Below are 21,968 nucleotides of genomic sequence, written 5' to 3'. Positions count from 1 at the left end.
AACCACTGTCCCACCAGGGCTCTTACATGTTTGGATCATACTCTTCTCAGATTGGAAACCCTGGTGGCTTAGTGGTTAAGAGCTAAGGCTGCTAACCAAAAGGTAGGCAGTTCGAATCTACCAGGCACTCCTTGGAAACTCTATGGGGGCAGTTCTGCTCTGTCCTGTAGGGTGATTATGAGTTGGAATTGACTTGACGACAGTGGGTTTGCTTCTCAAATTAAAGATATTTTCTTCCATTTCTCAATTGCTGAGAATGTCATCAAGATTTGGTTAAAATCTTTATTGATTTCTGTTGAAGCGATTGTTCTTTCCTTTACCTAGTCATTTAAGATTTCATTGATATTGCTGGGCCTTTATTATCAGGAAAACCCTAACTGGCCATGGTGTGGCGTTCTTTTGTGAGATAACTGAGAGTACATTTGCATTTAGGATATTTGTATCTATTCAAAAGGATATTGGCATATATATATGTATATTAGTACATCCTTATTGCATTTTTAAGTGTAATATGCAAAAGAAAACATTTGTTAAATGAAGTGTTGGAGGGGATGGATGGATGGATGGGCAAATGGATGGAGAGATAGAGTCAGTGTAAAACAAGATGGAAAGAGATGACGGGTGAATGAATGGAAAGAGGGAATGGACAAAGGGACAAGATAGAGGGAAGCAAAGAGAGATGAATGGATGAGGAGAGGGAGGGAAGAAATGGACAAAGATATAAGATGGAGGAATGAAGGGACAGGGTTGATGGATGAATGGATAGACTGGATATACAGACAGTGAGGCTGAAAAGGCAAGACAAACAAGGAAAGGATAGACTGAATAGATAAAATAATATCAGTCTCACTGTTGACTCTTACCACAAAGGTAGAACCACTGATGTCCCCATAAACTCTCTCATCAATTAAAGTATCACTGTGTTAAGTTGGGCTTCTTTGGCTACGAGCAACAGAAAACCAAACGTGGAAACTGGCTTTAGCAAAACCAAGAATGTGTTGGCCTCTGTAAGTTGTGGCCTCTACGTCTTCTACACAAATCATGGAATTTACCCCAATTTTCACCTCTTCCATTGCCCAAATTGGATCATACGCTTGCTCTTGGCTCATTCGCTGCACAGGTGGAAAGGAAGGTTCTGACTGGGTTAAGCCGAAAGAGCTCCTGCTTGGGGATAAGAGTGGGGTTAATCACATCCAAACCACATCTCTTCTACACAGTGAAGAAAAAGTAACTCTCCACTCAAAAATCTGGGTGGAAGAAGTGGAAGAACGGGAACTTAGATGTGGGGAGGCATCTAATGATTGTCCACAACTCCATTATTCCATTTTAACGTTGCAACCTTGAGGTTGGTATCACTGTTGAACTTAAACTGAGGTATATGTAGCATACTATACCCTGCATTTGTTACCTTGTATCACACACAGACAATAAACCCGTTGCTGTTAAGTCAATTTCAACTTGTGACGACCCTATAGGATAAAGTAGAACTGCCCCAGAGGGCTTCCAAGGAGCGGCTGGTGGATTAGAACTGCTGACCTTTTGGTTTGCAGCCAGTCTCTTAACCGCTGTGCCACCAGGGCTCCCACATAGACAGTAGTTGTGCTATAATGTTAGGACCAAGTCCACATTTCAATGAGAGCTATAACAGCAACGGATACTGTATAAAATAGGATGTTGTTCACAGTCTACGAGAAAATATTCTCAATGAATGTACCCGGCAGTATGCTGAATTTACAAACAGCCCAAATGAGAAATAGACAAAAGACTTTAACATTTCACAAAAGATGATATGCAGACTCCCAAGAGACTCATGGATAGGTGCTCACCATGTTTCGAACCACAGTAAGATATCTCTTCTATTTCACTAGAATGGCTAAAGGTCAAAGGATTGACAATTTCAAGTGTTGTTGAGGACGTGGACGAACTGGAAGGCTTCTGTATTCCTGGCAAGAGTATAAACTATTACAATCACTTCGGAGAACTGCTTAGCAGCTTCTTTTAAAGTTGATGATTCATCTACCGTGTTTTGTTGCTGTTGTGTACCGTCATGTCAGTTGTAATTCATAGTGACCCTGTAGGACAGAGTACAACTACCCCATATGATTTTCCGGGTTATAATCTTTATGCGAAAAGATTGCTAGGTCTTTTCTCCCAGGGAGTGGATGGTGAGTTCAAACCGATAACCTCTCAGTTAGCAGCCAAGCGCTTAACCATGGTGCCAACTTACCATATGAACCAGTAATTCCACCTCTGTGTATTTACCCAGAAAAACGAAAACATCTGGCCACCAAAAATTTTGTATAAAAATGTTTGTAGCAGCTTTATTTATAATAGCCCCAAAGTGGAAATAGCCCAAGTGTTCACCAACAGGAGGATGGTTAAACAGGTCATGGATACAGTATAGTGATATAGTGGAATACTACTCAGCAACAGAAAGGAGGAGTCTACCAATATATGCATAACATGGATGAAGTTCAGACGGGTTATGTTGGACAAAAGAAGGCAAACACCAAGAATATATACTATACGATTGCATGTGTGTGAACTTCAAGAACTGGCCAAATTAACCTACTGTAATAGAAGTTAAAACAACAGTTGCTTCTGAGTTGGGGTCTTGGGGGGGGGGCTCCTGGAGACGAGTAGGAGGGAATGTTCCATATCTTGCTTTGATTGATATTCTTGACAGTCACACAGGCGTATAGACCTTTGCAAAAATCACTAAAGTGTACATTTAAGAGCTGTGTGTTTGTGCGTGAAATGCTTCCGTTAAAAAGGAGAAAAGGAAGAAGGCTGTAAATGAAGCCTTGTGCAAAATACCATCCAGCCAAAGCACACTTTCTGCCAGTCATTCTACACCGTGGAGAGACCGTTCTCTCGTGTTTGTGTAATACGGCTTATTCTTTCCCCTTTTTGAATCCAGAAAATGAAGTCAGGCGGTGACGTGGAGCAGCTGATAATTTTCAGAGTGAACTGTTTTTTCCTTTTTCAGACAAATTGGTTGATTTTTCCATCTCCAGACGTAAGTTTGTGGGAGGTAAATAAAGAGAATTGAAATTAATTAAGGTTATTGCTGAAATTCTGGCCAAAGGGGCTGAGATTCATAAAGAGTGGACCCCAAGGAGAGTTTAAGTGTTTTTCCTTCTAGGTATAACATATTTAAGTTTACTTTTTGTAGTTCAGGAAATCAAAGACCTGAAAATGAGGATAAGGATGTTGAAGTCTGGTCCCCCTGTCTCAGAGATGAGAGGACTGATCCCAGGGGCTCACCAAATTGACCATAGAGGTAGGACTGGAATCCGTGTCTTCTACTTTTAAATCTCAATGAAATCCATCTTATTTACCCCTTCATTCACTATCTCTTTATTTTAATCATTAAATAAAGGAAGAGGGATGGTTCGTATGCCTTATCCTTAGGTGGTGCAAACAGTTTGCACTAGACTGCTAACCAAAAGTTTGGCAGTTCAAACCCCCCCAGCAGTACCGCAGAAGAAAGGCCTGGCAATCTGCTTCCAGAAAGATTACAGCCAAGAACGCTGTGGAGCAGTTCTCCTCTGTAACACATGCACATGGGGTCATCGTGAGTTGGAATCTGCTGGATGGCAACTTGTTTTTTCTTTTTTTTTATTGGTTTATCTTTATCTTCATGTACTATTTTGGCTGTAGCACCAATTCTTAAGTTACGTTCTTTCAACCACTTGTTGTTAGCTGCCATCGAGTTGGCCCATGACTCACGGAGACCGCGTGGACAAAGGAACAAAGGAATAAAACACTGTCAGGTCCTGAGCCATCCCCATAATTGGTTACGGATTGGACCATTGTGATCCATAAAGTTTTCGTTGGTTGAATTTCAGAAGCAGATAGCCAGACCTTTCTTCCTTGCCCATCTTAGTCTGGAAGCTCTGCTGAAACCTGTTCAGCATCCTAACAACACACAAGCCTCCTCACAGACATGTGGTGACTGTGCAGGAGGTTCATTGGCTGGGGATTGAACCCAGGTCTCCTGCATGGAAAGCAAGAACTTGACCACTGAACCACCAATGTCTCTTAGGCCACTGGCGTTTCACAAAGGATAAAGATTTCTTACAGGAAAAAAAAAAAAAATCCATGACAAATACGTGTGTAAAGTACTGAGTCGCACGGTCTCCCTTGGAGAGTCACAAAGCACAGGCCTATTTAAACCTCACAGCAAACCTACCATAAAGAAACCTGGTTGGCACCCTTGAGGAGCTGTGGACCAAGATCACTTAACTAAGAGAATTTCATTCATGTTTCTATAACTCCAGGATTTGGACTCAGACAAAAACCAGTTGCCATTGATTTGGCCCTGTTTCATGGTGACCCCATGTGTGTCAGAGTGGAACTGTGCTCCAAAGGGTTTTCAGTGGCTGAGTTTTCAGAAGTAGGTCACCAGGCCTTTCTTCCAAGGCACCTCTGGGTGGACAAACTTCCAACCTAGCATAGAACCTCTAACCTTTACTGTTAGCACAACCTTACTGAGTGCGATAGACATTTGCACCACTCAGGGACTCCTTGGACCGATAACAGATGCTGTTATTGTTGTTAGGTCCCATTGAGGCGATTCCACCTCATGGCGACGCGATGTGACAGAGCAGAACTGCTCCACAGGGTTTCCTAGGCTGTAATCTTTACAGGAACAGATCACCGGGTCTTTTATCCTACAGAGCTGCTGTTGAGTCCTAACTGCTGACCTTTCGGTAAGCAGCAAATCCTTAATTGTTGTGCCACCAGGGCTCCTTTGGACTTGGGTAAACCAAAAACCAAACCCCTTGCCGTCAAGTTGATCCTGGCTCACAGCAACCATATAAAACAGAGTAGAACTGCCCCATAGGATTTCCAAGGAGTGGCTGGTGGATTTGAACTGCCAACCTTTTGGTTAGTAGCCAGTCTCTTAACCACTGCGCCACCAGGGCTCCTTGGACTTAGATAGAAACCAATAATTCCAAAAGAGAGCAGTCATTCCTTGTGCAGGGAGAAGTATCCTAACACCCCGCCCTAGCTGGGCTTACAGTCAATTAGTGATTAAGCTGACATAAATGCTAACTAGTTTCTACACCAAGAACCACAATGTCATTCCATTGCTCTTGGGGCGGCAGAGGAGTCCCTGAGTGGCGCACATGATTAAGCACTGGACTATGAACCAAAAGGTTGGCAGTTCAACCCCCCCCCGAGGCACCTCAGAAGAAAGGCCTGGCGATCTGCTTCCAAAAGGTCACAGCCATTGAAAACCTCACGGAGAACAGTTCCGCTCAGCACATACGGGGTTGCCATTGAGTCAGAATTGACTCGATGGCAACTAACGACAGGCAGAAGAACCAACTAGAGGCAGATGTGAGCAGTTGGGAAGACAGCAGGTATTGGGAGAGGAGATCATCTTACCACGTGGGTGTAGGTGGTAGAAGTGGCCAGTGTATTGCTCTCAGATTCAATCTTTTTATCCGTCCTTGTAAAACACTTTTTGTACTCCTCTCGTACCTGAAAAAAATTTTAACGATATACTTGTTTAGGAAAAACCCTTAAACTGAAAACGAGATCTGATTTTTTAACCACTCTTTTCTGACTCCCATTTGTTGTGTTAGCTGCCATCCAGTTGGCCCTGATTCAAGGTGATCCCAGGCCCAGCGGAAAGAAATGCCGCCTGGTCCTGCACCATCCCCAGGATTGGTTTCAGATCAGATAGTCGTGATCCGTAGGATTTTCACTGGCTGATTTTTGGAAGTAGGTCGCCAGGCCTTTCTTCCTAGTTCTCAGTCTGGAAGCTCTGCTGAAACCTGTTCAACATCCTAGCAACACACAAGCCTCCTGTGGGAGATGACTGGTGGTTGTGCTCGAAGTGTACTGGCAGGGAATTGAACCCGGATCTCTTGGATGGAAGGTGAAAATTCTACCGCGGAATCACCATTGCCTGAATCCCATTTACCAAAACCAAGCCAGCTGCTGTGGAGTCACTGCTGACTCCTGAGGACTCCGTGTGTGTCAGAGTAGAACTGTGCTCCGTAGGGTTTCCAATGGTTGATTTTTGAACACTGATCACCAGGCCTTTCTTCTGAAGTGCCTCTGGGTAGACTCGAACTCCTAGCTTTTCAATTAGCATGGTAAGAGTTTGCACCACCCAGGGCCTCCTTATTTTAATAAATGTTAAACTAAGAGCCAAGAGTTTTCTCCAAGAAGGATTGAATATCCAAACATACCCTGTATGAGCCCAAATTCTATGAAAACCCAAATGCGGTGAACGAGACAATTTTAAGGAACTACTTCTCCATCCGCTGCTGTGAATCTTTCAACAATTTCCCTGGCTCTTAGAATCAAGTTCAGAATCCTCAGAGTGATCTACATCATCGGTACAGTCTCACCCGGGCCACCTCTTCTGACATCTTCTGTCTCCTCATTAGGTTCCAGCAACTCTGTCTTCCTCATTGCACCTGCCAAGTTTAGACCTAGCCCAGGACCTTTGTTCAGGATGTCCCCTGGCTTGTTGTTGTTAGTTGCTGTCAAGTTAGCTCTGACTCATGGCCACCTCACATATAACAGAAAGAGACACTGCCTGGTCCTGTGTCATCTTCATGATCGTTGGTATGCTTGAGTCCATTGTTTCAGCCAGTGTATCATCTCATGTCGGTCTATCTCCTGGAGGGTTTCCCTCATTTTTGCTGACCCTCCACTTCACCAAACATGATGTTTTTTTCTAGCAATAGGTCTTTCCTGATCACATGTCCGAAGTAAGCGAACTAAAGTCTCGCCACCCTTGCTTCTAAGGAGTGTCCTGGTTGTATTTCTTCTCAGACTGACTTGTTCATTCTTCCGGCAGTCCACAGTGTATTCAAAGTTCTTCACCAACGCCACAGTTCAAACGCATCACTTCCTGAGTCTTCCTTATTCATTGTCCAGCTTTCGCATGCGTGTGAAATGATTGAAAAGAGCATGGCTTGGGTCAGACCCACCTTAGTCCTCAAAGTGACGTCTTTGCTCTTTAACACTTTAAAGAGGTCTTTTGCAGCAGACTTGCCCGATGCAATACATCGATTGATTTCTTAACTGCAGCTTTCATAAATGTTGATTGTTGATCCAAGTAGAATGAAATCATTGACAGCTTCGATTTTCTCCTCATCCCTACTTGTAATACCCTTCTTTCAGTCCCTCGTCCCTCCTCTGCCTGCTCCCAGTTGTCTAACCAACTCCTGTTCCTTCTTCAGGTATCTGCTCCAATTCTCCCACCATAGAAGGTTTTTACTTAGCTGCCAGGTCTAGGTTAGGACATTCCCTCTCTTCTCTCACTGTACCTGGCATTTTCCTTCAGAGCCCAATGGCAATCAAATATTTATCTTTCCAACTAGACTCCCCAAGAGATACCAGGGTTCTATTGTGTTCAGTTCTGTATCTTCACAGAACCCAACACTTGTTAGTTGCTGTCGAGTCAGCTTCAACTCCTGGCGACCTTCTGTACAACAGGGGAAAGCATTGCCTGGCCCCGTGACATTGTCACAATCATGAATGAACCGAACACTTAAAAGACATTAATGTATCTGTCCACTCAGAGGACCCTAGGAAGAAAGGCCTGGTGATCTACTTCCAAAAACTCAGCCATTGAAAACGCTATGGAGCACAGTTCTACTTTGTCACACACGGGGTCACCATGAGTCAGGGTCATCTCAGCGGCAACTGATACTACGTTATCTTTTGTAAAAATAATAGCTTCAGTAAATGAGCCTTATGTAAGGAAGACCTACTACGTCTTCTTCATAAAGGATGGTGACCAAAAATGCAAATAAGGACTTTGAATAGAAAGAAGAGGTGAGACATGCAAAGAGATACAAATGTGGGTGTTACTGATATACCATGAACTTAAGCCCTTGACATTAAAAAAATGTGTACACCAAAGAGTGCACATAGAGTCTTTTTTTGATGCTGGTTTATGGTGAACTAGTGCATGAAGTGTTTCACCCACCCAGTGCTCTGTGGTAGAAAGACCTGGTGATCTGTTCCTGTAAAGATTACAGCCTAGGGAACCCTATGGGGCAGTTCTACTCTGTCACTTGGGGTGACACGACGGCATACAACAACAACGCGGTGGGTTACTAAAAAGTTCATTTATATGGGGTTAAAAATATGTCAAGATAAACTGATGTTGTCGTTAGGTGCCGTCGAGTGGGTTCTGACTCATAGCGACCCTACGCACAACAGAATGAAACACTGCCCGGTCCTGCACCACCCTTACAATCCTTGTTATGCTTGAGCTCATCGTTGCAGCCACTGTGTCAGTCCACCTCGTTGAGGGTCTTCCTCTTTTCCGCTGACCCTGAACTCTGCCAAGCATGATGTCCTTCTCCAGGAACTGATCCCTCCTGACAACATGTCCAAAGTATGTAAGACGCAGTCTTGCCATCCTTGCCTCTAAGGAGCAGTCTGGCCGCACTTCTTCCAAGACAGATTTGTTCGTTCTTTTGGCAGTCCATGGTATATTCAATATTCTTCGCCAACACCACAATTCAAAGGTGTCAACTCTTCTTCGATCTTCCTTATTCATTGTCCAGCTTTCACATGCCTATGATGTGATTGAAAATACCATGGCTTGGGTCAGGTGCACCTTAGTCTTTAGGGTGACATCTTTGCTCTTCAACACTTTGAAGAGGTCCTTTGCAGCAGATTTGCCCAATGCAATACATCTTTTGATTTCTTGACTGCTGCTTCCATGGCTGTTGATTATGGATCCAAGTAAAATGAAATCCTGGACAACTTCAGTCTTTTCTCCGTTTATCATGACGTTGCTCATTGGTCCAGTTGTGAGGATTTTAGTTTTCCTTATGTTGAGGTATAATCCATACTGCAGGCTGTGGTCTTTGATCTTCATTAGTAAGTGCTTCAAGTCCTCTTCACTTTCAGCAAGCAAGGTTGTGTCATCTGCATAACACAGGTTGTTAATGAGTCTTCCTCCAATCCTGATGTCCCATTCTTCTTCCTATAGTCCAGCTTCTCGTATTATATGTTCAGCATACAGATTAAATAGGTATGGTGAAAGAATACAACCCTGACACACACCTTTCCTGACTTTAAACCCTTGTTCTGTCCGAACAACTGCCTCTTGATCTATGTAAAGGTTCCTCATGAGCACAATTAAGTGTTCTGGAATTCCCATTCTTCGCAGTGTTATCCATAGTTTGTTATGATCCACACAGTCGAATGCCTTTGCATAATCAATAAAACACAGGTAAACATCCTTCTGGTAGTCTCTGCTTTCAGCCAGGATCCGTTTGACATCAGCAATGATATCCCTGGTTCCATGTCCTCTTCTGAAACGGGCCTGAATTTCTGGCAGTTCCCTGTCGATACACTGCTGCAGTTGTTTTTGAATGATCTTCAGCAAAATTTTGCTCATGTGTGATATTAATGATATTGTTCTGTAATTTCCACATTTGGTTGGATCACCCTTCTTGGGAATAGGCATAAATATGGATCTCTCCCAGTCAGTTGGCCAGGAAGCTGTCTTCTATATTTCTTGGCATAGACAAGTGAGCACCTCCAGTGCTGCATCTGTTTGTTGAAACATCTCAATTGATATTCCATCAATTCCTGGAGCCTTGTTTTTCGCCAATGCCTTCAGAGCAGCTTGGACTTCTTCCTTCAGTACCATCGGTTCCTGATCATATGCCACCTCTTGAAATGGTTGAATATCGACTAATTCTTTTTGGTATAATGACTCTGTGTATTCTTTCCATCTTCTTTTGATGCTTCCTGTGTCTTTTAATATTTTCCCCATGGAATCCTTCACTATTGCAACTCAAGGCTTGAATTTTTTCTTCAGTGCTTTCAGCTTGAGAAACGCCAGACATGTTCTTCCCTTTTGGTTTTCCATCTCCAGCTTTTTGCACATGTCATTATAATACTTTGTCTTCTTGAGAGGCCCTTTGAAATATTCTGTTCAGTTCTTTTACTTCATCAATTCTTCCTTTTGCTTTAGCTGCTTGACGCCCAAGAGCAAGTTTCAGAGTCTCCTCTGACTTCCATCTTGGTCTTTTCTTTCTTTTCTGTCTTTTCAATGACCTCTTGCTTTCTTCACATATGATGTCCTTGATGTCATTCCACAACTCGTCTGGTCTTCGGTCACTAGTGTTTAATGCGTCAAATCTATTCTTGAGATGGTATCTACATTCAGGTGGGATATACTCAAGGTCATATTTTGGCTCTCGTGGACTTACTCTGATTTTCTTCAGTTTCAGCTTGAACTTGCATATGAGCAATTGATGGTCTCTTCCACAGTTGGCCCCTGGCCTTGTTCAGGCTGATAATATTGAGCTTTTCCGTTGTCTCTTTCCACAGATGTAGTCAATTTGATTTCTGTGTGTTCCATCTGGCGAGGTCCGTGTGTATATTCACCGTTTATGTTGGTGAAAGAAGGTATTTGCAAAGAAGAAGTCGTTGGTCTTGCAAAATTCTATCATTCCATCTCCACCATTGTTTCTATCACCAAGGCCATATTTTCCAACTACTGATCCTTCTTCTTTGTTTCCAACTTTTGCATTCCAATTGCCAGTAATTATCAATGCATCTTGACTGCATGTTTGATCAATTTCAGACAGCAGCAGCTGATAAAAATCTTCTATTTCTTCATCTTTGGCCCTAGTGGTTGGTGCGTATATTTGAATAATAGTCGTATTAACTACATGATTGTCCGATTCAAAATGGCCAATACCAGTCCATTTCAGCTCACTAATGCCTAGGATATCGATGTTTCATTTTTGACGATTTCCAATTTTCCTAGATTCATACTTCGTACATTCCAGGTTCCGATTATTAATGGATGTTTGCAGCTGTTTCTTCTCATTTTGAGTCGTGCCACATCAGCAAACGAAGGTCCTGAAAGCTTGACTCCATCCACGTCATTAAGGGCGACTCTACTTTGAGGAGGCAGCTCTTCCCCAGTCATCTTTTGAGTGCCTTCCAACCTGGGGGGCTCATCTTCCAGCACTATATCAGACAATGTTCTGCTGCTATTCATAAGGTTTTCACTGGCTAATGCTTTTCAGAAGTAGACTGCCGGGTCCTTCTTCCTAGTCTGCCTTAGTCTGGAAGCTCAGCTGAAACCTGTCCTCCATGGGTGACCCTGCTGGTATCTGAATACCAGTGGCATAGCTTCCAGCATCACAGCAACACACAAGCCCCCACAGTGCGACAAACTGACAGACACGTGGGGGAAGCAGATATAAGCATGGTAATTATTGCCAGTTTTCCTTAAGCTAACCTTCCAAGGTAACCCCTTTAATTTAGTAAACCAAACAACCAGTTGCCGACGAGTTGACTCTGACTTACAGCGACCCCATGTGTTACAGAGTAGTACTGTACACCATAGGATTTTCTTGGCTGTAATGATTATGGAAGCAGATCACCAGGCTTTTCTTCTGTGGAGCCACTGAGTGGGTTCGAACCACCAACCTTTTGGTTAGCAGCCAAGTGCAAACTGTTTGCGCCACCCATGGACCTTGCTTACTTAGCAGCCCTTTCTAAATGGCTGTTGAACTAAGTAAACAGAAATGCCACATGGAACTGTATCTGTTATCTGTTCCAGGTTTTCTTCATGTTGGGTAGTATCATAGTATTCAGCAGAGAAATATGTTGTGTTAGAGGGAAACATACTATGTTCTATTACACAAGTACATGAAATGGACTTGTTAGGTTAGGAGTCCCTGGGTGGTGCAAATGGTTAACATGCTTATCTGCTAACTGGAAGTTTTCAGATTCAAGTACACCCAGAGTCACCTTGAAAGAAAGGTCTGGAGATACACTTCCGAAAAATCAACCACTGAAAACCCTGTGGAACACAGTTCTACTCTGACATGCTTGGAACTGCCATGGGTTGGAATCGACTCAAAGGCAACTGGTTTGTTTGTTTGCTTTGTTAGGTTGGTAAAGATGTGGCCTATAGTTATAAGTTATCAACAATCCATTAGTAGAAATAGAAAGTTGTCAGTTAGTGAGTTTAAGATAATAAGGAGAAGGACATCATGCTTGGTAAAGTAGAGGGTCAGCAAAAAAGAGAAAGACTTCAATGAGATGGATTGACACAGTGGCTGCAACAATGGGCTCAAGTATAACAACGATTGTGAGGATGGTTCAGGACCTGACAGTATTTTGTTCTGTTGTACATGGGGTCACTATCAAAACATCGAAACCGACTGGATGGCACCTAACAACAACAACAACCAAATATTTGGAAAAACAGGAGAAAGAAGAAAGTAGTCGTTAGCAGGCTTCCATTTCTGCACCCACCGGAGACAAGCCAGGAACGCAGTTGAAATCTGATCAAGCGGAGGAGTCTGCTGAGGTCAAACTGCAAAAAAGCATTGCCGTGGGAGCCCTGGTCATGAGTCTGCTACTCCTGTTAATGGCACAGTAATGAGAAAATCAAAACCAAATTTTTTGCCATCGAGTTGATTTTGACCCAGGATGACCCCACGTGTTTGAGTAGAACTGTGCCCTAGAGGGTTTTCTTGGCTGTAATCTTTATGAAAGTAGATTGCCAGGTCTTTCTTCTGCAGTGCTGCTGGGTAGGTTCAGGCTGCCAGCCTATGGGTTGTCCAGTGAAACTGTTTGTGGCACCCAGCGAACTTTTTAATAATGAGAAAAACATACGCAAAAGAATTCAGTAATTGTTAAGAGACAGAAGAGCGCACAGTCTCCCTGGACAAAAACGTTGGAGAAGGAAGTTTGTGCGTTGAAAAAAGATAAGATCACCATGCGGTTGACGTAGGTTGGAAATATCAATATCAAGGCTTTGAACTTAAGTACTTAATGGGAAAAAAGTCTGAGTCTTCATGGCTAGAAAGCATAAAAGCAAAATCCAAAGGAAAAGAACAATTTGGAAAAAGATCCTGGTAACATATCAAAGACAAAGAGCCCGTGTCCCTAATATGTAAAGAGTTCCTAGAAATCAAGAGGATAAAAGACAAAAGCCAATAGAAAAATGAGGGAAAGGACATAATGGTTAGCTCACAGAAAGGGAATTATAAATGACCTCTAAACATGTGGAAAGATAATCTCACTCATAATAGCATCAATTTAAATAAAAATACCTTGATAAAACGTACATCATCTATGTCGTTGTTAGCTGCTGTCAAGTCAGCCCCTGACTCATGGTGGCCCCATGTACAACGGGGTCAGACTGTTGTGCTCCATAGGGTTTTCACTGGCTGATTTCAGAAGTCAGTCACCAGGTCTTTCTTGCTAGCTTGTGTTAGTCTGGAAGCTCCACTGAAACCCGTTCAGCATTGTAGTAACACATGTGCCTCCACTGACAGATGGGCGGTGGCTGCACGTGAGTTGCATTGGCCAGGAATTATACCCGGGTCTCCTGCGTGGAAGGCGAGAATTCTACCAATGAGCCACCACTGCCTCCCCTGAGGAGAGGATTACTCTGTGCAAATGACGAGGGTGGACCGCACCTGTGAGAGCTGGGAAGAGGACACGAGGCTACGTTACCTGCTGATTGAGGACACAGTGGACCATGTAGATGTAGACGCCCTGAAGGACGTTGGTGATGGTGAACGCATAGGCGATGACTGATCTGAATGGTTCCTTTATTGACTCAACGAGAAGGAAGCCCAGACACCAGGAGCAGCCCAAGAGAAAGAGCTGAGCAATGGCTTTAAACGTCAGCATCCTGGTAAAACCAATACGGAGAGTTATCAACCTCGACGTCTTCTTTCCAGAACATTATTTTGTCCTTCCTGCAGGAATTCATTTACCTTCCTTTGCAATTTATTGGCCAAGTTTTCTCAAGCCAGGTAGACTTGGGGGAACTGTGGTTATACATGAAATATCTGAGCAAGAATCAATAATGAAGATGGAGTTGATTTAAGAAAACAGTGGCGATCATTGTGTGCTTATTCTAGGTTCCTGGGTGGTACAAACGGTTTGCACTTGACAACTAACCCAAAGGTTGGTGGTTTGAGCCCACGCTGGGGCACGATAGGAGAAAGTCTTGCTGATCTCCTTCCTTGACGCTTTGTTGATGTTGTCAGTTGCCACTGAGTCAATTCTGACCCATGGCAACCTCATTTGTGTGGAGTAGAGCTGTGCTCCATAGGGTTTGCAAGGCTGTGACCTTTTGGAAGCAGATGGCCAGGACCTTCTTCTAAGGTACCTCTGGATGGGTTTGAACCACCAACCGATGGGCTAGTAGTCAAGCACTTAACCATTTGCACCACCCAGGGATTGCCCTTAAATATGACGGCCCGGAAAACCATGTGGGGCAGTTGCACTCTGTGACACATGGGGTTTGGTTTTTGGTTTGGTGTTTATTTTCTAGAAATGCCCCTTGAATATGAATCTTTACAAATGGAGTGGCATTTTCTCCTTACATTTAATGTTTCAAAATACGCATAATTTTAATTTAAATTGCTCCTCATCTGATATTAGTTTCTAACTTACTAGTCAGCTCTCTGCACGTAACTCTTTGCATGGTTACCTATAAACTTAAATCAGTCCATTAACTCACACTTTGTCCTTTAAAGCTGGGATTAGTCATTTTTTGAATGCAAAGGGCCAAAACGAAAAACCAAACCAGTTGCCGTCGAGTCAGTTCTAACTGAGGCAACCCCGTCTGTGCAGAGTAGAACTGGCTGTTCTTTCAGAAGCAGATGGCCAGGCCTTTCTTCTGCGGCACCTCTGGGTGGGCTCAAACAGTCAAACTTTTGGTTGGTAGTTGAGCACTTAACTGTTGCAGTGACTCAGCTCGGCCACTGAAGTATGAAAACAGCGGTAAATTATATGTAAATGAATGAATGTGTCTGCGTGCCAGTAACACTTTATCATGGGCACTGAAATTTGAATTTCAGAAAACTATCACGTATCATTAAATAGTCTTCTTTAGTTTTTTTTTTTTTTTTTTCCAACCATTAAAAAGTATAGAAACAGAGCCCTGGTGGTGCAACAGTTAAGCACATGGCTGCTAATTGAAAGGTTGGCAGTTCAAACCCACAGTGGGTCCATAGAGGAGAGATCAGGTGATCTGCTCCTGTAGTGATTACAGCCTAGGAAACCCTACGGGGCAGTTCTCTTCTGCACCTGGGGTCCCCAGGAGTCGGAATCGACTCGACAGCACCTCACAACAACAACTTTGGTTAAAAGTAAAAGTATTAGTAATAGTAACAAGATAAGTGTTGATGGTAAAAAACACCAAGAAATAATATCCAGTATCAAATAAAATTGTTATTTTTTTATTATAAAAAGGATAGAAACCATTTTTAGCTTGTGAGCTGTATGGGAACAGATGGCTGGCCAGATTTGGTCCACCGGCTAGAGTTTGCCGACCCTGATTTAAAAGAACCCAAAGGAAAACGGAAGAATTCTTGTGTAAAGCTGAAATTATTCTCTAATATATAGTTGTTGTCACCCTCAACTGTTCGTTATGCCCATCTGTAAAATGGGATGAGTATACGTACTTCATACATCTCTAATACACTGCCTGGTGTAGTAAGCACTGTTTTTTTTTTTTAAATAAATCCTTTATTTTTTTTTGTTGAGAGTATGCAGAGCAGAACAATCTCTACATGTACAATTCAGTGACACAGATTACCTTCTTCGAGTTGTGCAACCTCTTACCCTCCTTTTCCAAGTTGTTCCTCCCCCATTAACATAAATCTAACCTATCTAACCTTTTGAGTTTCTGTTGTCAATTTTATCCCATATAAATAGTCTTTAAAAGAGCACAGTGCTCAAGGCAGACATTCTTTACTAATTAAGCTAAGCTACTGTTCGGTTTTAAGGAAGACTTCAGGTAATATTTTCAGTTTAAGGTTTAACGATTATCTCAGGGGAACAGTTTTGGGGGCTCATTTAGCCTCAGTGGCTCCAGAAAGTCTGGATTACATTAAAACTTGGAATTCTGTTCCACATTATTCCCCCTTTTGATCAGGATTCTTCTATAAAATTTTTGATCAAAACATTCAGTTATTCTTAAGTATGGTCAGTAACACTTCCTTCCCCCTGGCTACCTCCACCTCTCCATCCCTCCCTCCCCATATACACACTGTTTCTTAGGTATCTGCTGGAAGATCCATAATGCATCGGTTGTTTCCTTTAGAAATACAATTTATCCTTAACCCTTCTAACTATCCAAAGCCTTCTTACCTTGTGCTTTTGATCTTGGACACTCCTTTATTGAGGGAAGAAAGTCTGGCTCTCAAAATCCATAGGGTTATCAAATAAAAGGTTAAGTTTATCTGGGAGAAGAAAACATAAAATATAGACACTTGTAGGCCAATATGGATAGTTAAAATAGAGAATGATAGAAAATCATCGAAAAAGGTATGGGCTGTATTGCTAGAATATGTTGAAATTTGTTTGCAGGAGACTGTAAGACCAAAACAAAACAAAACCAGTTGCCATCCAGAGGATGCCAACTCACGGTGACCCAATATGTGTCAGAGTAGAACTGTGCTCCATAAGGTTTTCAGTGGCTGGTTCTTCAGTAGATAGCCAGGCCTTTCTTCTGAGGTGCCTCTGGGTAAATTGATCCTTTAACCTTTAAGTTAGCAGGTGAGCTTGTTAACCATCTGCCTCACCCCAGACTGTAGATACTGAGAGCTCCTGTAGGTCTGCAAAAGAACTGTGGGTAGATGACCAGGTGGGAGAGAGACAATGCAATGTGATCTTGCCATCACTTCCTCTTTCTCGGTATGTGGGTACGTAGGCAGATGTTGTCGAGCCTCTTTTGCAGATAACCTGGGACATGTAGCTGAGTTCTAAGCAGTGTTGGGGGTAGTGATGTGTACCTGAGGTCTATACAGTGTTCCAGCTTGCTTCCTCTTCAAAAGCAACCAAGAGGTGCACATGTTGAAATAACAGAGTCATAAGATTGTTGTTGAAAGCCTTCAACTCGATTTTCAACTTATGGTGACCGCATGTAACAAAGTAGAGCTGCACTATAGGCTTTCCTAGGCTGTAATCTTTACGGTAGCAGATCACCAGGTCTTTGCTCCCACAGAGCCGCTGGGTAGGTTTGAACTGCTGACCTTTTGGTTAGCAGCCAAGTGCTTAACCACTGTGCCACCAGGGCTCCTCATCATCGGATTAAAGCTGCCTTAATACCTGAGTCCCCACATGGAGGAGAGCCTCCTTTTCTACACTGGAGTTTGTGAGAGCGAAAAATAAACCTTTGTTGTAATAAGCCGCTGAGATTTCTAAGCTTTATTTGTTACTGCAGCATATCTTAGCCCATATTGACTATTCCTCAGGCTACAGCCTAAGAGTAGGACAGAAATACAAAGACTGAGGAAAGTTTTAGGGCACTTGGTCAAATCTCTTCCAAACCAAACTAATTTTATCATGTTAATACTGATCTATTTCTACATTAATTCATTTATTTAACCAATATTCATTAAGCACTTCTGCATAACAGAAATACCACAGGTAAGTGGCTTTAAAGAACAGAAATTTGTTTCCTCACAGTTTAACCCACAGCCGTTGAGTCAGCTCTGACTCCTAGCAACACCACAGGGTTTCCAAGGCTGTAAATCTCTATGGAAGCAGACTGCACATCTTTCTCCCTCAGAGCAGCTGGTGGTTTAGAACTGCCAACCTTTCAGTTAGGAGTTGATTGTTTTGACCACTGTGCCACCAGTTCTCACAGTTTAGGAGGCTAGAAATCTGAATGCAGGGCAACAGATCTAGTGGAAGGTTCTCTCTGTCAGCTCCGGGGGAAGGTCTTTGACTCGACTTCTCTAGCCCTGGTGTTCCTTGGTTCCTTGGAGATCTCCAGGTGGCATCTATCTTTCCCCCATTTGTGTTTTTGTCTTCTCCAGTTTGTGCTTGTCTGTGTCTAATCTGTTCTTTTTAGATCTTAAAAGTGATTGAGTTTAAGACACACCCTGGTGGCGCAGTAGTTGAGCTACGACTGCTAACGAAAAGGTTGGCCATTTGAATCTACTAGCAGCTCCTTGGAAACCCTAATGGGGCAGTTCTACTCTGTCCTATAAGGTCGCTATGAGTCGGAATCGACTCGATGGCAACAGGTTTTTTTTTTTTTTTCCTAGTTTTGTACTGACTTGGCCTCATGAGCACAGCAAAGAAAACCCTATTCACAGATGGGATCACTTCCACAGGTTTAGAAGTTAACATTGCAACAGATATTTTGGGGGACACAATTCAATCCGTAGCAGCACCTATGATGTCCCAGGTACAAGGGACACATAGAGATCATCATCTCTATCAGCACAAAATATGGTCACCACGTCTGCCGTCTTAAAGTATGAAAGAAATTTTAGTATCCTCACTGATCTTCAAATTGCATAGAAGACACAGATACTACAAACCTACCAAGATGACTACAGATACGGGTCCTATGAAACTCCACATAAATCCATGTTGTAGATTAATCCAGCAACTGGAAAAGAAAACAATGATAGTAGCCTTTTTATTAAAGTGGTATTTGAAAAAAAAATTTTTTTTTTTAATATATAATAACATTTGTATAACATTTACTTGTGTCAGCTCCTAGTCTAAATGCTGTGACGTCTTAGTTATCTAGTGCTGCTGTAACAGAAATACCACGAGGGGGGTGGCTTAATGAACAGAAATTTATTTCCTTACAGTTCAGGAGGCTAGAAGTCCGAATTCAGGGCACCAGCTCCAGGGGAAGACTCACTCTGTGTTTGCTCTAGGGGGAAGACCCTGGTATCTTTCAGCTTCTCTTCCTTGGTTCCTTGGAGATCTTCCTCCATTTGTGCTTCCTTGCTTTTGTGCCTAATCTGTTCTTTTTATACCTCAAAATCAATTGGCTTAAGACACACCCTACATTGATACGACCTCATTAACATAATAAAGAAAGTCCTATTCCCAGATGGAATGACATCCACAGGTAGAGGGGTTAGGTTTTACAACATATGTTTTTGAGGGACGTAATTCAATCCATAACACCCCCATTTGACAGATGAGAAAAATTAAGAAAGAGATTAACTAATCTCCCCAGGATCACCCAGCTAGTGAGTGGGAGACCTTGAATTTGAACCTTTTAAGTTTATTATCTGTGTAACCTGTGTGTGTGTGTGTGAAAATATACACAGCCAAACATACACCAGTTCAAGATTTTCTACATGTACAATTCAGGGACATTGGGTGTTCTTCAAGTTTGCCACTTTTCTCAATATCCTTTTCCAGACAGTTTCAACACTATTAACACAAACACACTGCCCCCTTTAAGCTTCTTATCTAACCTTTCCAGTTGCTGTTGTCAGTTTGATCACACATAGATAATTCTTTAAAGGAACACAGTGCTCAAGGTGGACATTATTTTCTAGTTAAGCTAACTATTATTTGGTTTAAAGATGACTTTGGGATAGTTTCCGTACAAGGTTTAAAGATTTCCTCAGGGCAGTGGTTTTTTTTTCGGGGGGGGGGTGGTCATCCAGCTTCAGTGGCTCCAGAAATCTGAATTCCATGAGAATTTGAGTTCTGTCCCACATTGCCCCCCTTTTGATCAGAACTCTTTCATAGAATCCTCTTAGGTTTGTTTTGAGGATGAAGAGAAATGGTGTATATGAAGCACTTTGTATAGGGCTGACACTATATGGTCAGCATTTTTGTCATCAGCCTTGTCAGTATCAATTTAAATTTTCCTTCCTCCCCCTGGTATCACCTGAAGACAGGTGTGTACACACTCCCCATCACCACACTCACTGCACAGATGTGCCGTATCCATGGGGTTTGAGCCCTGCAGACATAGCCACGATCGCAGCTGGGATCCCGTAGCCAAAGGGGTACATGAACCCCTTCTTGAATCTGCCTGCGCTGGTGTAGTTGGCCACCTTGAGGTTCCTGACGGTGAGGAAGAGGTGCAGGCCTTCCAGGAACATCCAGGTGAAGGAGGCCAGGTAGAGGTAGTGCAGCGCCCCAGCGATGATGGAGCACAGCAGCTGCAGGGGGGAGGAAAGTACTTGAGTGTCTGATGGGCACGACACAGCACCAAAAAATGGTTGGTTTTTTGGAAGTAGATTGCTAGGCCGTTCTTCTGAGGCATCTCTGGGTGGACTTGACTCTCTAGCCTTTCAGTTAGCACCCGAGCATGCTAATCACTTGCACCACCCAGGAACTCCATTCCACCTTCCTACATGGAACAAAAGAGGAGAAGAGCCACCCACTTCAGATGGGGCATAGTTTCTACAATGGTGCTCCTTGGGCTGCATGGTGGAATAGCCACTTGTTTGGCAACTTGGTGACACAGTGGTTAAGTGCTTGGCTATTAGCTGAAAGGTCAGAAGTTTGAAATCACCAACCACTCTGCAGGAGAAAGATAAAGATTTACAACCTTGGAAACCCTACATGGCAGTTCTACTCTACCCTATAGGATCGCCATGAGTCGGAATCGACTCAATGGCAAGGAGTTTGTTTTTTTTTTGTTTTCATTTCTTACAAAATTGTTGGCTGTTCTCTTTGCATCTCTGTTTATTCTGTAAGTAAAGTAACTTACTTTGTTTTGCATAAGAAAAAGCTCCCAACCCATATGTTGTTGTTGTGTGCCTTCTAGTGGATTTCTACTCATGGTGACCCTAATGACAGAGTAGAACTGCCCCATAGGGTTTCCTAGGTTGGAATCTTTATGGGAGGGGATCACCAGGTCTTTTCTCCAGCAGAGCGGCTGGTGGGTTCAAATCACCCACCTTTTGATTACTGGTTGAGCACTTAACCATTGTCCCACCAGGGTTCCCTCCCAATCTACATAATGGGAGAAAATTTTTAGAAATCCTATATCTGACATTGATCTAGAATATCTAAAAAAATTATTACAACTCAATCAGAAGACAAATAATCTAATTAAAAATAGGCAAAGGATCTAAATCGTTCACCAGAGAAAATACACAAATAGCTGATAAGCACATGAAAAGACGGTAATTATCTGCATGCGTCAGGGAAATGCAAATCAAAACCATGATGAGATACCGTTTCACACGTACTTGGATGGCTATTGTTAAAAACTGAGATTGTAACAAGGGCTGGTGAAAATGTGGAGAACCTGGAAACTGTATACACGGCTATTGAGAAAGAAAAATTGTGCAGCTGCTTTGGAAAATAGTCTGGTAGCTCTTCAAATAATTAAACATAGAATTACCATGTGCCCCTCCACTCCTAGGAATATACCCAGGAGAACCGAAAACATAGATCCATGCAAAAACTTGTCCGTGAATTTTATAGTAGCACTATTCACAATAATGGGAATTCCAGAACATTTAATTGTGCTAATGAGGAACCTTTACATAGATCAAGAGGCAGTTGTTCGGACAGAACAAGGGGATACCGTTTGGTTTAAAGTCAGGAAAGGTTCTTTCACCATACCTATACAATCTGTATGCTGAACAAATAATCCGAGAAGCTGGACTATATGAAGAAGAACGGGGCATCAGGATTGGAGGAAGACTCATTCACAACCTGCAGTATGCAGATGACACAACCTTGCTTGCTGAAAGTGAAGAGGACTTGAAGCACTTACTGATGAAGATCAAAGACCACAGCCTTCAGTATGGATGACACCTCAACATAAAGAAAACAAAAATCCTCACAACTGGGCCAATGAGCAACATCATGATGAACGGAGAAAAGATTGAAGTTGTCAAGGATTTCATTTTACTTGGATCCACAGTCAACAGCCATGGAAGCAGCAGTCAAGAAATCAAAAGATGCATTGCATTGGATAAATCTGCTGCAAAGGACCTCTTCAAAGTGTTGAAGAACAAAGATGTCACCCTAAAGACTAAGGTGCACCTGACCCAAGCCATGGTATTTTCAATCACATCATATGCATGTGAAAGCTGAACAATGAATAAGGAAGACCGAAGAAGAGTTGACGCCTTTGAATTGTGGTGTTGGTGAAGAATATTGAATATATCATGGACTGCCAAAGGAATGAACAAATCTGTCTTGGAAGAAGCGTGGCCAGAATGCTTCTTAGAGGCAAGGATGGCGAG

At 42.7% G+C, this 21,968-nt stretch overlaps 1 protein-coding gene across 10 annotated transcripts in view; it reads right to left on the bottom strand.

The window, feature by feature from the left end:
• Positions 1-2,294: 2,294 nt before the first annotated feature.
• LOC100666121 (putative adhesion G protein-coupled receptor E4P) overlaps positions 2,295-21,968 on the bottom strand; it is a 64,945-nt gene continuing 45,271 nt past the window's right edge. For 6 of the 10 annotated variants that reach the window (XM_064280443.1, XM_064280444.1, XM_023540456.2 and 3 more), the window contains 6 exons: positions 19,687-19,922; positions 18,328-18,394; positions 16,141-16,232; positions 13,489-13,669; positions 5,398-5,493; positions 2,295-3,011 (listed from right to left, as the gene is read on the bottom strand). In XM_064280443.1, coding sequence (XP_064136513.1) covers positions 2,961-3,011; positions 5,398-5,493; positions 13,489-13,669; positions 16,141-16,232; positions 18,328-18,394; positions 19,687-19,922 — 723 coding nt within the window. In that variant the 3' untranslated portion in view covers positions 2,295-2,960. Of the gene's footprint in view, positions 3,012-5,397; positions 5,494-12,279; positions 12,389-13,082; positions 13,461-13,488; positions 13,670-16,140; positions 16,233-18,327; positions 18,395-19,686; positions 19,923-21,968 lie in introns of those variants that run through there. The other 4 variants (XR_010321200.1, XR_010321199.1, XR_010321198.1 and 1 more) reach the window with 4 other exon arrangements.

This window comes from Loxodonta africana, chromosome 3, assembly GCF_030014295.1.
Source record: "Loxodonta africana isolate mLoxAfr1 chromosome 3, mLoxAfr1.hap2, whole genome shotgun sequence".
Taxonomy (NCBI): domain Eukaryota; kingdom Metazoa; phylum Chordata; class Mammalia; order Proboscidea; family Elephantidae; genus Loxodonta; species Loxodonta africana.
Note: the sequence above shows the minus strand (reverse complement) of the source record. Positions and strands in the feature narration are given on the sequence as shown.